At 39.8% G+C, this 16,208-nt stretch overlaps 2 protein-coding genes across 2 annotated transcripts in view; one reads left to right on the forward strand and one right to left on the reverse strand.

The window, feature by feature from the left end:
- slc49a3 (solute carrier family 49 member 3) overlaps positions 1–2,207 on the reverse strand; it is a gene marked incomplete at its 5' end in the record, with an annotated part of 19,870 nt that extends 17,663 nt beyond the window's left edge. Inside the window, one exon of the mRNA XM_084353140.1 lies at positions 2,199–2,207. Within this exon, the coding sequence (XP_084209266.1) occupies positions 2,199–2,207 (9 nt within the window). The remainder of the gene's footprint in view (positions 1–2,198) is intronic.
- A 2,428-nt stretch (positions 2,208–4,635) lies between these two features.
- pcgf3 (polycomb group ring finger 3) overlaps positions 4,636–16,208 on the forward strand; it is a 75,981-nt gene continuing 64,408 nt past the window's right edge. Inside the window, exon 1 of the mRNA XM_084353674.1 lies at positions 4,636–4,750. The gene's annotated coding sequence lies outside the window, so the exon portion shown is untranslated. The remainder of the gene's footprint in view (positions 4,751–16,208) is intronic.

Raw genomic sequence — 16,208 nt, forward strand, 5'->3', positions numbered from 1 at the left:
CGGCTGGAACAGATCAGGACACGCCCTCATGTGTTGGGAGTGTACTCTACCAAAGATCTTCTATAGAGAAGATGCAGCACTCAATCACTAAAACAGCAGCCATGGATAGATAATCAAATCAAACTTGCAAGGGCGTCACTTTGTGTTGAATAGTGGTGGGGACATAAGGGTGAAGATCATTTCACCAATAATGTATAGTAGAAAATGTGTCACAAGTTATGTTTCAATATAAGCAGGGTTCACGCTCTTTTAAAGTGACACTTCAAGGACATTTTAAGGGCAAATTATTCAAAATAAGTGCCATTAATTCATATAGATGTTCCATATACCAGTCTCAGGACTCAAGGGCGTCACTGCGTTGAATAGTGGTGAGGACATAAGGGTTCAGATGAGAGAACTATGCCTTTTATAAATGTTCTTCAACACATGCGATTATTCAAAGCCGGATAATAACGTGAATTTAATCTAATTTGTTAGTTAACAGTTCTTGGTGCATGCTGTTTTTTAAGCACATTTTAAACTAACTATTCTTTTTTAAAAAAGTGATGGGGACAAAACTGGTCCCCAGCATCCCCAGTGTGAATGACACCTCTGCAAACTTGTAACTCTTATACCTCATGTGCCTCGGCCTGGCAAAATATTGGGTTTACCTGTAGTCCTATTTGAGAGTCGGTCAAAGACAAATTCTGCAAAACATTAAAGTATATTAGACATAAAATATTTGAATTATATACAGGAGGACAGATATGAATGTTTATTTCGATCTGATTATGCTCTCCTTCTCTGCCAACAGTCTTTGAGTTTCGTATTGTTTTTAAATCAGTAACAATGGCTGTGGTTTTGCACTTCATTAATAGTATGAAAAAAGCACTTGTGCTTGTTTGCAAACATCCTTTTATTGTTGAGTAATTTTATCACAGTGCTGTCTTCCTACTGGTGATTTTGTTGTAACTGGTAATTCGAACAGAGTGAGAGATCTTCACTTCTTCAACTTCTCTGACTGCACAGCAGAACAGCACAACACACTGACCCCTCTCTTTGACCCTTTGTGACAGTCTCACTTTCTTTAGTTTTGCTCCACACTTGAAAAGAAAGTGAAACTAAGTAAAATAGCCATAACTGAGTCATGAAAACAATTTGTTTATTTACCAAACTTGCTCTGCTTTTATTTATTTTGTGTACTGTAAAAAAAAAATAATTAAACCATCAAATTCATAACATGATGGATTCAGCATAAAAACAATGAAATACTCAAATGTTAGAAATGCTTCATTTTTAGTTTGACCCCTCCTCTAATTCTGTTTTTCAGAGAAAAAAAAAAAAAAACGTATCGTCAATACATGCTGTTTACAGCAGTGGAGGAAGTATTCAGATATTTTAGGTGCTGTATTGTAGGCAACTGTACTTGTTTCAGTTTCTTGAAAATCAAGTTTCTTGAAAATCAAGAACTGAAGTCCAGTTGCCTACAATACAGTTTCAATACTTGTTTCAGTTTCTTGATTTTCAAGAAACTGAAACTGCACATCTACAACTACTACATCTACAAAGTATAGGTAAAAAGTATCAGGGTTATATTACAAACTGTAAATATTAGTCCCTTTATGCTACACAAGGAAAAAATATATATTTGTTGAGGATGAGTTCAGGAGTCTGAGGAAAGAAGCTGCTCTGTAGTCTGGTGGTACAGCAGCAGATACTTGTGTATCTTTTGTCAGATGGCAGCAGGGTGAACAGACTGTGGCTGTGTTGAGTGTTGTCTTTCAGTATCCTATGGGCTCTGTGCAGACAAAAAAGATTTACTTCTGAATTCTGAATGTTGACTCTGTGGCTACAGACAGTCATGCACATAACAAAAAGTTATTTGTAACTTCTTTCTCTGAAGTGACTCCGAGTACATCAAATTATTCTGACCACATCTCCGGAAAGGTTTTAATTGAGTTACTGTACATCCTGCAGAAAAACATGGCTGCAGCATTGTGTGGAATCACAGATGGGAATGTCAAAGATTTAAACCTCAGAGGATCAGCAGATGTTGGCGTGTGGTTGTGCTATAAACAGGTTTTCTTTTTTATTTCACCATCATTATTTCCAGTTAGGAGCATGCAGCGGGCCATATTTCATGACAACAGCTCAACCACATGTTTTAAGGATCCTGCCAGAGTTCAGGGCAGAGACCGAGATCCCACCCACACTCTTACCCTCACCATAACCACACCAAATCTTTACCTAACCCCAACCAACCCTAACCTTAACCTAACCATAGACATTTTCAACTTTTTAACCATCTCAAGGCTAATACTGAAACATAATCAGTTGTAATTCTTCTGCTAAATGCAGCATTTCTGATAATAAAAACCAACCACAGAAAGAACATCACTTTGTTGATTTTTAAATCCTCCTCCAATGTTGAAAAATGTGTTTGAAGGCATGAAAGCTACTTCTTTAAGTCAAGTTTAAATATTTAGGTTTAGGATTTAAAATAATTGAACCAAAGGACAAAGTGCTATTTTTTCTTTCTGATTTTGAATTGGGTGATGGCAACTTATGTCAAAGTGCAAATTTTAATTTCTTTATTTTGCACCATTTCACAAAGCAACATGTGACATATTAAATAGAGTTGTTCCAAGACAGATATCAGTATTGGAAATACCTCTGATACCCACCAAAATGCTGGATCAGATTATCTGTGAGTATGTGAGTTTATGCACCGATCTGATTAGACTACCGCATAATTTATTAGCCCAGAAACAGGACCCCGCTACTTCTGACCAACTTCCCATACACCTGAATGAGACTTAACAGATTTGTTTTACAGCACAAGTAGCCAATATTCAAAAATGTCAGCAAACTTTGGTTGACGTGTTAATATTTACTTCCTCCAAGGAGCTTGTGTTTCCACCTCCTGTCCTTATGTTTGTTTGTTAGCAGGATTTCACAAAAAACTTCTGACCGATTTGCACAAAACGTGGGTGAAGGATGGGTCTCAGGCCTGAATAGACCCCATATAACACAACGGACTGTTGGGACTTTGCAGAGAGGTATGCACCCTGCTAAAAGTTTTTTTTTTTCTTCCCCTGAGCACTTAAAGGAGCAATCTGTAGTTTTGAAATTTTAACCAGAAAAGAAAGATCTTCATTGACAGATTTTTTTTTAATGCCTAAACAAACTAAATAAACAAACTCTCTTTGATTTCATGACTGAATAAACGGAATAAACTAACTGACCTTAAAGGACAACACAATTTATACTGTTTTACTTTGTCTATATTTGGCGGACCCTGCCACCTTTCTAGCTTTTCTAGATAAACATTTCTGAGTTTGTGTTATTACCTTGTTAATATTGTGTGTTTGAGTTTGAACTTATTCTCCAAAACTACACAGTGCCCCTTCAAACTCACTGTTTAGCCTTGGACACTCACACATCTCCCCTCCAGTAAGTTAAAACTGAAGAAGCCTCTTGGATGAGTGATTGATTCCTGTGAATCTACTTTGGTTATCATATCATATTATATCATATTAGAATTCACATTGTCCTGCCGACGACAAACAATCCGTTTAGTCTGAATAACATTGCATTCCTCTAACTTTTGTTCTTGTTTTCTGTTCCCACAAGCTGCAAGCTGTGTCGCTCTCTCACTCTCTATAGCTTCCTCCTCCTCTTCCTACTCCTCCTCTTTCTCCTTCTCCTCTCTTTTCACTCAGGTTCCCTTCTGATGGACCATGGGCCCCTGGGGTAATCTACCTCTCCTGGCTCCTGCTGCCTCACATATTGACGGATCTGGATCGTCACACCCTGGGCTCCGCTGGATCATTGCTCTCCTGTTTCACTATCTCCTTATATCTGTATTTCTGTAAAATTTGATGCCTCTTCAGTCTGATCCTCTCTGTTTTACTGCTAATTATCTTGTGTGGCCTGCCCTCTTCCAGGTCACCACGGTGGAGAGGAGGTTGTGTGAGTCGGGCATCGCTTGGCGATGCCTCGGCCTGCTCAGTCATCTCCTGGATCCACACACTTTACATATATTATAATTTGTATCAGATATTCTGTCAATGCAATTTGTAAACTGTGATTTTGTTCCTCTGTTCTGTACATGCGACATCTATTGCATGTCTGTCCGTCCTGAGAGAGGGATCCCTCCTGAGGTTTCTTCCATCTCTTTTTTTTCTCAATATGGCAAGTTGTTCCTCACTTGAATCGAGGGTCTAAGGACAGAAGATGTCGTTCACTGTACAGTTTGTAAAGCCCACTGAGGCAATGTGATTGTGTGTGATTTTGGGATATATAAATAAAAGTGATTTGATTTTGATTCATATAGATTTGACTGAATCAGTGCTGCTTATTAATTAATTTGACAGACAGACAGCTTTAACATTCCTGTGAATCTAGTCTGGTTATCATATAGATTTGAGTGAATCAGTGCTGATTATTAATTTAACAGCTGTATTATTTGCATCTCGTTGACTGTCGTGTCCCACACACGGTGAAAACACTGACTGACTTCCTTAAAAGATGAATAATGAATGACACACTCAGCGGATCGATGTTTAAAAATTAGTTGCACTCTCTCACCCCACCCCCCTCTTCCCCCGCCACCTCCGGCGGCGCTTCTGCGCATGCGCAACCCTGCTCCAGGAGTGCTGTTTCGGCCTGTTCCGCGGCCGCTCGGTCATTTTCGCCTCTTTGTTTTACTGATAGTGGATTTAACTCGGATTCAACCCAATATCCAGCGGACCGTGCTGCTCCCGAACAGGTTAGTTCGCCTAACTACTCTTCCCCTCCTCATGTTCCGTCCTCGGCGGGTGTTCGGCCGGTGTACGGTCCCGGTTCGAGCCCCCTCCTCCTCATTTTTCGCATGTCTCTTTCCGCTTGGTGCTACGGGGCATGCTATACGTGTTGTTTTATGTGTCTATGTGGTGGTGTATGGCGGCGCCGGGCCCTGCAGTTGCACACCGGGGATGGGGGTTTTTTAAGGGGGAAACGTGCATTGTTAAGGCGGCTTTAAAGCTAGCCGGGATGCACACGGTTAGCCGAGCCGGAGACGAGGCTGTGGCAGCCGCCTCTCTGCCTGTCTCGTCATGTTTAAATGCTGTTGTTCATCTCAGCCAAACACCAATTCTTCTTTCCCATTGAGCAGGAATGTTCTTGAGGAAAGCCTCCTGGTCCACCATTAGGCTAACCTCTTCCTCCTGCCGTCCAAAGTTCAGTGTGTGTGTGTGTGCGTGTGTGTGTGTGTGTGTGGAGGATCTACATGAGGTTTGGATTAAATCAAGACAGAAAGTTGGTGCATTTTTTTCCTTCAGGGTGGATGTCGCCCCTCGCCAGACTGCTGCTGCTGCTGCAGCAAGCCCTGTGTGACATTGTGGGGGGGAAAGGCATGCAGAGAGCAGCCAACAAGTCTGTGCAGTTTTCTCAAAATTCAAACCATCACACAGAGATGTCTCTGAACCGAGCTCACGTCAGACGTTAGATTCAGGGGTTGCCTCAACTTTTTTCTCACAAGGGACCCTACAACACAGGAAGCATGGTAAGGGTGATTGGCAGGTCAAAAGCTGTAGGTGTCTATGTGAAAACTGGGTTAAATGTGGTTGAGGAGTGAAGGTTTTGTTGGCTGTCTATTTATAAGCATCGTCTCATCCACCTATTAAGAGCTGCACTGTCTCATCAAGCCACTTTTGCCTGTAATTAAGTCTTTAAATGAAGAATAAAGCTGTTTCACATTCAGCTGTTGCAGGATTTTGTCACATCTCAACTAGTTTGAAAGTCATTTATGGTTCAGGTTACACAAGTGTGATGTGTTGAACATTCTGGAGGAACTCCACAGTGAAGTAGGAAGCATTTGTCTTGAAGTTAAACTTTTAAAATGAAAATTACATGCATATTCATAGATTCTTCAGTGTAATTTTAAAGCCTGAATTATATACCGGTCGGCCGATTTTGGCCTATCACAGATATATTGGTATTGATGCAATATGAAAACTTAAACTTTCAGATTATAATGCAGGAAAAAGATGCTTGAGAGTAGTTCATAATAATTAAATTCCCAGGTAAGTTCCCAGATCATAACCAAAAATATGTGTCTATTGCCCGATATCTGTATCAGAATATTTTAAATCAGTACATAACATACATTGGTATCTGTTAAAAAAAAAGAATAGGTCGAGGAGTGAAGGTTTTTTCAGCTGTCTATGAATAAGCATCGTCTCAACCACATATTAAGAGCCTCACTGTCTCATCAAGTCACTTTTGTCTGTAATTAAGTCTTTAAATGAAGAAGAAAGCTGTTCCACATTCATCTGTTGCAGGATTTTGTCACATCTCAACTAGTTTGAAAGGCATTTGTGGTTCAAGTTACACAAGTGTGATGTGATGAACACTGAGAATTTTACATTGAAGCAGGAAGAGTCTTTTTGTCAAGATGTTAAATGTTTGAAATGAAAAATACTAGCATATTCAGAGATTCTGGAGTTTTTTCAATGAGGGACAAGCAGTAGGTGTAATTTTTTTTGTGCCCCTGCACAGATATACTGATCTTGGTGTATATGTTGTCTGATGTGTCAGTCTGAAAAGTTAGACTTAGAGAGTGTAATGCAGGAAAAAGATGCTTGGGGTAGCTTATAATTATTACATTTCCAGTGAAGTTTATGGTGACATCACCCTGCCTCCGTTGCACATCTTTGTCATTGCCAAAATCAGAATTTTTTAAACCAATATTTGTATTGGTATCTCCCCCAAAGATCAGGTAATACAGGCGTGAGTAATTTTTATCATTTTTAACATGTTAATTGAACTGATTTGTGAGAAAGCCACACCAGAAGTGATGCAAATTCAAAGCAGTGTGTTTTTCTTGATCTTAAAGTTTGTTTGGATCTTTTAAAGCTTAATTTTCTTAAAACAAATATAATTACACTCATTTCTCTAAATATTTCTCAGCTGGGGATGGAGAGTTCTGCACTGTACATTTAGATATAGTAATTGAAACGCTGTTGAAACATCATTAAACCTAGACAGGGTGTCTGCAGGTTCTTTAAAAGTCTTGCATTTCAAAATATTAGGCCTTCAAAGTCATTAAGTACTGTTTAATTTAAAATTGTGAGCTCTTAATTGTCCCAAACATCTTATCCAATTTTATGTATCCATCTTTTAATTACTTTTTGTCAAAATTAGTCAAGCTCTTCTGGATGAATGCCCACATTTCTGATGAAGTCTTTAAACCTACCACTGAACCCTTTATCTTTTTATTTACAATTACCTGTAGACAAAATGTCAGCCTAGATTAACCTTATTCACTTTAATAACCATGTTCCTACATAAAACTTGCCACTGCACAGGACCACATTCATACTACTTATCTTCATACTTATTGTACCTGCAATACTTTAAAAAGAAAAAGATGATTTGTCCAAAGTCTGTAATTTGGTTAATAATAGTCTTGAAACGGTCTTAAAAAGCATTTAATTTGTTTGATACCTGTAGACTAGAGCTGCAAAGATTAATTAATGAATCCGTTTAACAGTTGGAGTGATGTTTTAAGAATTTAGAAGTCGAAATTTTGCTGATTTCAGCCCCTTGAATGTGAATATTTCCTTCACTCTGAGAGTGAAGATCTTTGGGTCGTAGACAAAACGAGACATTTCAGGACGTCATGTGAGAAAGTGATCAACATTTTTCACCATTTTCTGACATTTTATAGACTAATCAATTAATCAAGAAAATAATCTACAGGTTAACCAACAATGAAAATAATTGTTCGTCACAGCCCTACTGTAGACGCCCTCTTAGCTGTCTTAAATCTTTAACTTATCAGCCAAATTTAGCACAATGGTAGTGTAGGCGTCTAGACATCTTTTGATCTCCACATCATGTAATCAATGCGCACACTATAAACCACAGACCTCTGTACTGAGCAGACGTTTGGTGCAGGGAAACCAAAGAATATGAATCATGTTGTTGCTGAGTTTAAATCCGGCCACTGACTGTATATTGACATTAAAGCTGCACCAGGCATTGTCATCGTGTGCAGGCTGGCGGCTCCAATCAGCAGTGAAATTTAGCGCAAAAACAACCTCCATAACCTGGCTTACAGGGCGTTTGTTGAAAGCACTTGACTCACATGTTGCCTGCTAATTAATTATTTTGTGATTTTTGAAAGCAAGTGTTTTTTTCTGCCGTTTTGAGCTTCAATAGCTTCAAATTGGATAACACGCTGCTGCTAAACTGCACCCAGCGTGCTCGTGTTTCAACAGCCGAGACACTCTGATGCTTTATACCATCAGAGAGGATGGAGATCTGACGTTGCAGAGTCCAGCTTCTCCTTTGACGGGGCCTTCACTTGCTCTTTTAACTTATGATTTTTTTTTTCTCTGGGTAAAATGTACCGGCTTCTGTTGGGCCATCAGTTAGAAGTGAAACGATGCTCTTCTCTGGATCGCTTTCTAATTTAAGCCGTTTATGTTTCATTACGAGCTAAACCTCATCTTGCTGGGCTCGTTTTAAAGCCCACAGAAGGACCTCGCTGACCTGAATGATGGTCCTTGGCCAGCTGAATGCTTCTTGGCCTTCACTCAAAGATACCATATGATATGGCTGTTGCATAAGACCGCACATACCCAGCAAGCATTAAATTTCATGTCAGATTTCTGCTTACTTTGCAGGGAAGCCCCAAATTACCCTCAGCTTTTCTGGACAGCTGACCTCTGACCTGAAATTGAATAATAGATAATACGTTTTTCTAATGCTACTGCAAGATTTCTAATGCACAGTGACTACAAATTATCAAAAAGACATTTATTTTGATCTATTACCCCAAAACATGCGTCCACGCTCTGTTTAAACAATGTTAATGGTCCCTCTGGGCAGTCAGATAAAACGGCCCTTTCGGCCCTACAGGACAGACGAGCAGGATATGGCCTCTTTAGGACCAGTAGTGCTTGATAATGAAAAAAACTCAATAGCGGCTCAGGCGCCAGAAGATGCATTTGTCTTTTCTTGGACAGGAAATTATCTCAGGCAGCTTTCTAAATGAGCTACTGAGCAACTGTAGAGAATCTCTCGTCTGCAAATCAGGCTGCAGTTTATAGAAGCTGGTCTCTTTCTCCTCCTCAACACAGTTTCTCTGAACATTTGATAAGAAGTTGGAAAATTAATTCTGTAGAAACAGTCAATTACATAACAGGTGCAGCATTGTGAAGACAAAATGGTTTTGGACAGAACAGTCCAGTTTGATTTAAATCCTGATGGACTCAACGATAGGTGAAAACGTTTGGTTGACCAACCGGAGCGTTTGTGCCATTTAGACCGTAAGGGGGGATTCAGACAGGGTTAAAAAGGCTGCATTGTTAGGGGGCTTGAAAGTCTGAAGTTTGAATGAATCCTCCATGAGTGTGAAGGCTCGTCAGATATCACAGCACTGCTCAGCCATTAATGATAACATAAGACAGAATTTTACAACTCTAAACTTATCACAGCAACGATCATTTAATCCTCTGTCCTGGTAATTACATGGTGAACACCAGACTTGTGTTGTTAATGTTGGGCTCCTGACACACCAGGTTGACTGTCAGGCCTTTATGTAATTGTCTATGGCCCTATTTTTTTTGTGGCACGTCCCACACTGTTGACACTAGTCAGCGCCAGTGTCAGACTGGGTGAATCCACATGACACATTACGTTACAACCATGGTTTTAGTCATTCATGCCGCCAGTCTGATTACCAGCCTATGTGATTGGCCACGGCAACGTGACGTCAGCCTGCGTTTCTCCAAAAGTGCAGAGTCCGTGTCAACTTTTTAATTGCAGCTAGCTGCTTTTTTTCCCCCCTGCAACCCCCTGCTGCCCACACCGCCGCAGCATTGGCTGAATTTGGTGTAAATCCAGCCTTATTGTCGGCCTAAAGGTTTGGTCACACCACTTAAACTCATGAAATTTTTTATAGCAAAATCAATTCATTAAATAGAGGAGTTGCTGAGATTAGCTCATAATAAAGGCATTTTTCATGTCGAGTTCTGCTTTTTTTTTTTTTGTTTGACATGCAAATTTGTGCCGTTGACCAACAACAGCATGCAGTCTTAATGGTGCTGACCTTTGAGTGAGCCTGAGAGCCTGAGCTCTTTTATTTGCCCCTCTTAATAACTCTTTATTGAAAGGATGTTCCATATTAGGAACAAGCTGCCAGAGGGAATAAATGGCACAGTTAAAAGAAAATAAAAAAGAGAGAGAAGGAGAGCTATTGTGACGTACGATCACTAGCAGATTCCAGGCTGCGTGGTGCATTAGCGGTTGGCTTACCAGATATTCTAAGTTTAACATCTAGTAATGTGAGCAGACATACTTCGCAAAGGTGTGTGGATGAATTCTGCTGTGATAAAATACAGTGACGCAGAATTTTTTCATTCTCTTGACATTCTGTTTAGCAGCATGAAGACCACAGGTGAAGAAAAATCTGTGATGGAACCATGTGTAATGAAATTCTCAGAAACATTTAAAAGATTCCCCACTGAATTAAAGCGTGATGATTTATTTGACTAGAGGACAAACATGTCCCTCACTGAAGAAAAACGCTAACAGGAATGTTTAAATTAGACGAGGGATGAATTATCTGAAGCAGCATTCAGACCAGTCCACATAGAAACACACAGACGTCATCATCATGACGCATATCGTCACGCCTCCTTTGGAGCCGCGGCGCCGGCTTGCTGTTTGAATTACACTCTGGTTCATCTTTTACGCCGGAGCTGCTTGGCTCTGTGTGAACAACTAACGGCGGAGAAATGGCGAACTGCCGCTGCGGCGATAATGCGGCGTCTCTGTGTGTAAAGGGCTATTCAGTCATGTGGGGCTACACCGGCTGATCAGATAAGATTCATGGCCTTCCTTGAGCTTTCATAGATCGTATCTTCTTTTTATGTCAACGTCTTGAGTAACTGGTCGTCAGCAGGTTGTGTGAATTCGAATGTTTTGACTTGCCTTTGTGTTGACATGAAAAACACCAGCCGACAGACACAGAGCCAGATTTATGTGGAGAAAACGGCAGTCAGTGAGATTTCAGAAGGATACTCTCTCTTGTTCTGTTTTTAAGTTCGATGTCCTGTCTGCTATTAATTAAAGGAAAACAACATTAACCTTTCTTAAATGTGGGTGATTATCATCTACGGAAGCCTGTTTTTAGTCTAATTTGTTAAATAAGTCAGTGTACACTGGGTGTATGGATGCTGAAAGCTGCTCTGGAGGAGTTTCCGCTTTCCTCTTTCTGGTGTTCTGATTATCAAAACAGTTAACTAACTTCCTTTAGATCAACTCAATGACTTATTGTAGCAGCTCTACTTGTAAACCCATTTGATTTTAATTGTTTAAGGATAGTTTATGACTGGTATAAGACACATTATTGCAAAAATCAAGGATGTTCATTAAAACACTTTTACAATGCTGGATTTCTGTCATAATTCCCCTACTTTGTATTGGCCGGTTGTGTCATATTAAGCCATTTCACCCACAGCTTGTTCTGATGGGAAGTTTGATCTTACTGCCAGGCCTGTACTGCAGGAAATTAACAAAATTGATATTGATTATTGCGGCCATTTATTAAATCATCATATCTTTATGCCTCCAGGAAACAGACAATTATAAAAATGTTTGAAGTATTATTCGTTGAGTCACTGGACTTTCAGATGAAGTTGTTCAACACATGAAAAACATTTTCTGCCTTCTCAGTGCAGATATAATTGTAAGACTGAGCAGTTAAATATTACTTTTTAGACATTTTTTAAACACTAATTACTGAAGGCCTGAAGCCCACTCAGCTTTCAGCTGAATAATTCAGAGTGTTTAACTTCATCTCAGTAGCATAAAATTAGAGATTGAGATTGATGATTTTTCCACCATTGTGTGTCAACATTTCCACACTTTCACCTGCTCCTCTCACACTTAACTGCAGTTTTCTGGACAGAGGCCCTCTTTGAAGCACCAAACAGACAATATAACAGGTCAGCTTTTATTTCGTGGTCTGTCAGCTGTTTGATGAAACGTGGTCAAGGGTCAGCGAAGGTCTGTGTGCACCAACTTCTCCTGAAACTCTGCAACAGAGCGATGCACAAGTGACAGCACTATTTAGCATCTCTGTCAGTTTAACGAGCCCAGAAAGCCTTCCGTAAATGAACGTCGGTGGGCCAAATGAGGAATTAATTACGTGCTTGCCTTGTACTTTGGCCCAGCTTGTACAGTAAATGGGTAATAACTGTCATCTCAGGGTCTTTGTGAGACTCACCCTGTCTTTGCCTGCGGCCTGGAGCCCACAGTTTGTGGTTAAAACTGGAAAAGCAAGACAGCACTACACGACTGCAAGCCTGTTCACTAGCAAACCCACGTAATGGCTCATTGCATCCTCCTTGTTGCAGCAAGTCTCTTCTTCACTGCAGATTAGACCGTGCATTTGAATATGTGTACTCTGAGAAATGGAAATAGGAAATTATTACCATTTGTTTAGTCTAAAAATTGATAGTTTGGTCGGCAGACAGCTGTTTGAAATAGTGTATCTGTAAACCTTTTCTCACAACATCTCGACAAAATATGGCTTGAAATATACCAACATCTTTTCAAAAATACCCAGTTTTGTTGCCACTAACACGGCTGGAAAACTTCCTGACATCTTTTAAAAAATATCAGGTTTTGTTGCCACTAACACGGCTGGAAAACAGCCTGACTTCTTCAAAAAAATATCCAGTTTAATTGAATAATATGACTGAAAGATGTCCCCAAGCCCCTTCAAAAATATCCAGCTTCGTTGCCACTAATGCAGCTGGAAATATCCCAACATCTCATCAAAAATAGCCAGTTTTGCCACTAACATGCTGGAAAATGTCCTAACATCTTGTCAAAAATAGCCAGTTTAATTGCCAATAATACGACTGAAAGATGTCACCACGCCCCCTCAAAAATAATCAGTTTTGTTGCCACTAACACAGCTGGAAAATGTCCTGACGTCTTGTCAAAAACATTTTTTTGTTGCCACTAATAAAGCTGGAAAATATCGTGACATCTTGTCAAAAACGGAAAACATTTGCTGGTTTAAGCTTATGAAAAGTTAGTATTTTTGTCACGTTTGATATAGGTGTAAATTAACTGTTTTGGTTAGTACGAAAGAAGCAATTTAAAGACCTCAATTTGGATTTTGGGAAATTGGGATCGCCATTTTTAATCATAAAAACTGCCAGCAGATTAATCAGTTATGAAAATAACCTTGCATCTAAAAATCTAATTCGGTAAAAGTATTTTCGTGGTCAGTTGGTGTATTAAGTAAGGTTTAGCTTCCATTTCCTTATATCTCTTTGTTGTCCTCTCTGCTGTCGCCATTTAAAGTGATGTGACCCCCATAGACCTCTCCTGGCAGAGCTGATCCCACTGCAGAGGGTGGTGGTGTCCAGGACTTCTCCCCTCCCCCCTCACAGTCTTTGGTGTCATTATCCTGGAGGTCAGCAGGCCAAGAGCTTCAGAGGAGGTCCACTTTGACCTGAGGGGTTTTCTCTTAACAGTGTGTGTTTTCAGTGACAGGTGTAAGCCAGGAATGACAGTTTTAGACTTAAATGGATGATACAGGTCAACACATGAATAAACATCAATAATTCAGTTTTAGGACAGATAATCATTTGCACTGACTTCTCAAGTTAATGAAAGCTTTTAGATTTGAACACCTTATGTATTTTTCTCTGGTGCAAAGGAAATGGGGTGTTTTTTATTTTTGTGTTTCTGTTTTATATAAATAGAAAAGGAAGGCTAGCATGAAGAGTGAAAGCCACTTTGGATGAACTGAGAAAAAGAGAAATGTCGCCTACAGAAACTGACGAGTCATATCTAGAAAGAGGTTAAGAGTCAGAAGCTTTTAATATGCTTAGTTTAGTTTCACTCTAAATCTGTTGCACTGCTTCACAGCACAAAATGTGAACCAATTCCAGTTGTGATCAAATGTAGGGATGCAAGATATGGATTGTTTTCAGCCGTTTGTGATAACAGATTAATTACCTGCTTCTCATGGCTGATACCACCACTACCAATAGGATAATCGATAATTTTCACTTTTTGTTATTTTAAAGGTCTTCTACTTCACTCAAGTAAAATTTTAGGGTGGCTATAGTTGATAACACTAATTGTTGTCATCAGATCCTTTCCTTGCTGCTTTAAAATCAGTTGTGCAACACAAGTGAGGGAAACGAGGGGCAACATCCTCTTTACAACAGGAAGTGAAGCTCTTGAGGGAAATGAGGCCTTAATTTGAAAAACTGAATACTGCATGGAGAGGCTGTGGCTTAAAAAGCCAAAGGTCATTGTATTTAAACCTTTGATAATAATACTTTTAGTTTGTAACGTCTGCTCTGGCTGAGACGCAGTAAAAAAAAAAAAAGCTAAGCACCCTCCCTGACTTGCTACTGTTCAACTCCCAGTCACACACCAGTGGAGCTGCTAAGTTGCAAATCATAGGCGACTTTGGTTTTACTGGGTGTAACTAAGAATGTTCAAAGAAAATCCACGCTCGGCTCAGTAAACCCTCCCTGTGCAAATAAAGGTTTAAAACGCAGTTTATCACAGAAGCATTGTCAGGGTTAGTGGCAGGCAGCGGACTCCTGCTCGCTGTCAGCACTGAGTTCATTAAAGAAGTGACATTTCTGACAGGGACCTTTGACAGGAGGGGTAAGTTAAGCAAATTTTGACACCAGAGTCCATTATAAAGTGACATGTGGTCTGTAATTATGAACTATGTCACTTTAACCAGAGCAGCAGATGTCGGCTAATTGGGGAGAAAATGTGTATCACAATATTGAATTTCACTGCTGGAAGCATCACGATAAAAGCAGATTTAATAAGGGAATACAATCATTATTTTACTGTAAATGAATACAGGTGTTAAGTCCTGCAAAAAATCTTTTAAATGACCTTTTATCTGATATGTTCGGCAGTCATTGCTTAAACTGTTGTAGCTGTTGTATGATTCACTCTCAGCAGTCGTAAAAGTCAAACTTGGCGCTTGATGATTTCATAATAATCATCATTCAGTCACAAAGTTATGGCCTCTGCTCTTTGTTAAAACTCTATCCAGCCTCTTTTATCTGATAAAAGCAAATCCTTTGATTTTCCTCCACCAGACAAATGCTTGTTTCCGTACTAATCGGGCTTTTATACGGATTATTTTGAGCGTAGCAGGGAGGGAGAGAGAGCGCTGAGCCTCAGGACACTGTCACAGAGAGAGAACAGCCTGTAAAAATCAAACATGTGGCAGACAGTTAATTTAAGTGAGTGTGTTTGTGAGGCTGCTAAAATGTGCCCAACAAGTGACAGTTTGGAGGCACCCAGCTGATACTGTCTGGGTTAATGCCACCGCTGTGATGAGCTTCATGTTGCATCAGAATCTTTGCAGCCTTTATCACAAACAAAGTCTTTATTTTTTGTGTCGTGACCCGAATCCTCATCCTGACTCGGAGATCAGGGTTGGTTATGTGGAACAGTGAACTTGAAGTTGGAACATGTTTAATGTCCTGCTTGAAATACAGTTGAATAAAGAGTGGTTTCCCAGTACCCTCTGGTCCCAGTGGTCTGATCTCTACTCGGTAAAATGTGTCCAGCTAGTGATAATCAGAAACAAAAACTTCAGCCTGGGGTCTGACCTGCATTTGTCCTCTCACATCAACACCAGGCTGTTTGTATCTTCTTGTCTGTCCTTGTACAAACTTTTCTGACATTATCACGCATTGTTCTGATAAATTACTGCTGAGTTAATGTACAATGTTGATTGATCCATCAATCAGCTGCTGAGTCTGATCTCATCTTGTCTCCTTGTTGCTCCAAGTACAAGTGCATCTTGTTCTCGTCTGATCAAATCAAAAAAGTTTGAAAACTATTATATGGTTGATATTAGAGGTAGACAGATTATCGGCCTGGCTGATTACCAGGGACGCTACTCAACATTTTCTCATTATTGGCATCAGTGCCGATAAAATAAACTCATTTAAAAATGTCCCACTTTGGCTCTGATGCAGTATCCTCTCACACAATGTCCCTCCTGCAACAACAGCTGAAGTATATTGCATTAGACATTTTATGGAAACAGCAAAATTGGAAAAAACATTGTCTAATTCACAAAAAAAGTTTGTACGCTTGCTTGAGGTGTTTTTTGTCTTTTGTGTATCAGAGTTAATGTCGAAAATGGTTGATGGAAACTGATTTGC

The sequence above is a fragment of the Pagrus pagrus genome (genome assembly GCF_965226575.1).
Source record: "Pagrus pagrus genome assembly, chromosome: 5".
Lineage (NCBI taxonomy): Eukaryota > Metazoa > Chordata > Actinopteri > Spariformes > Sparidae > Pagrus > Pagrus pagrus.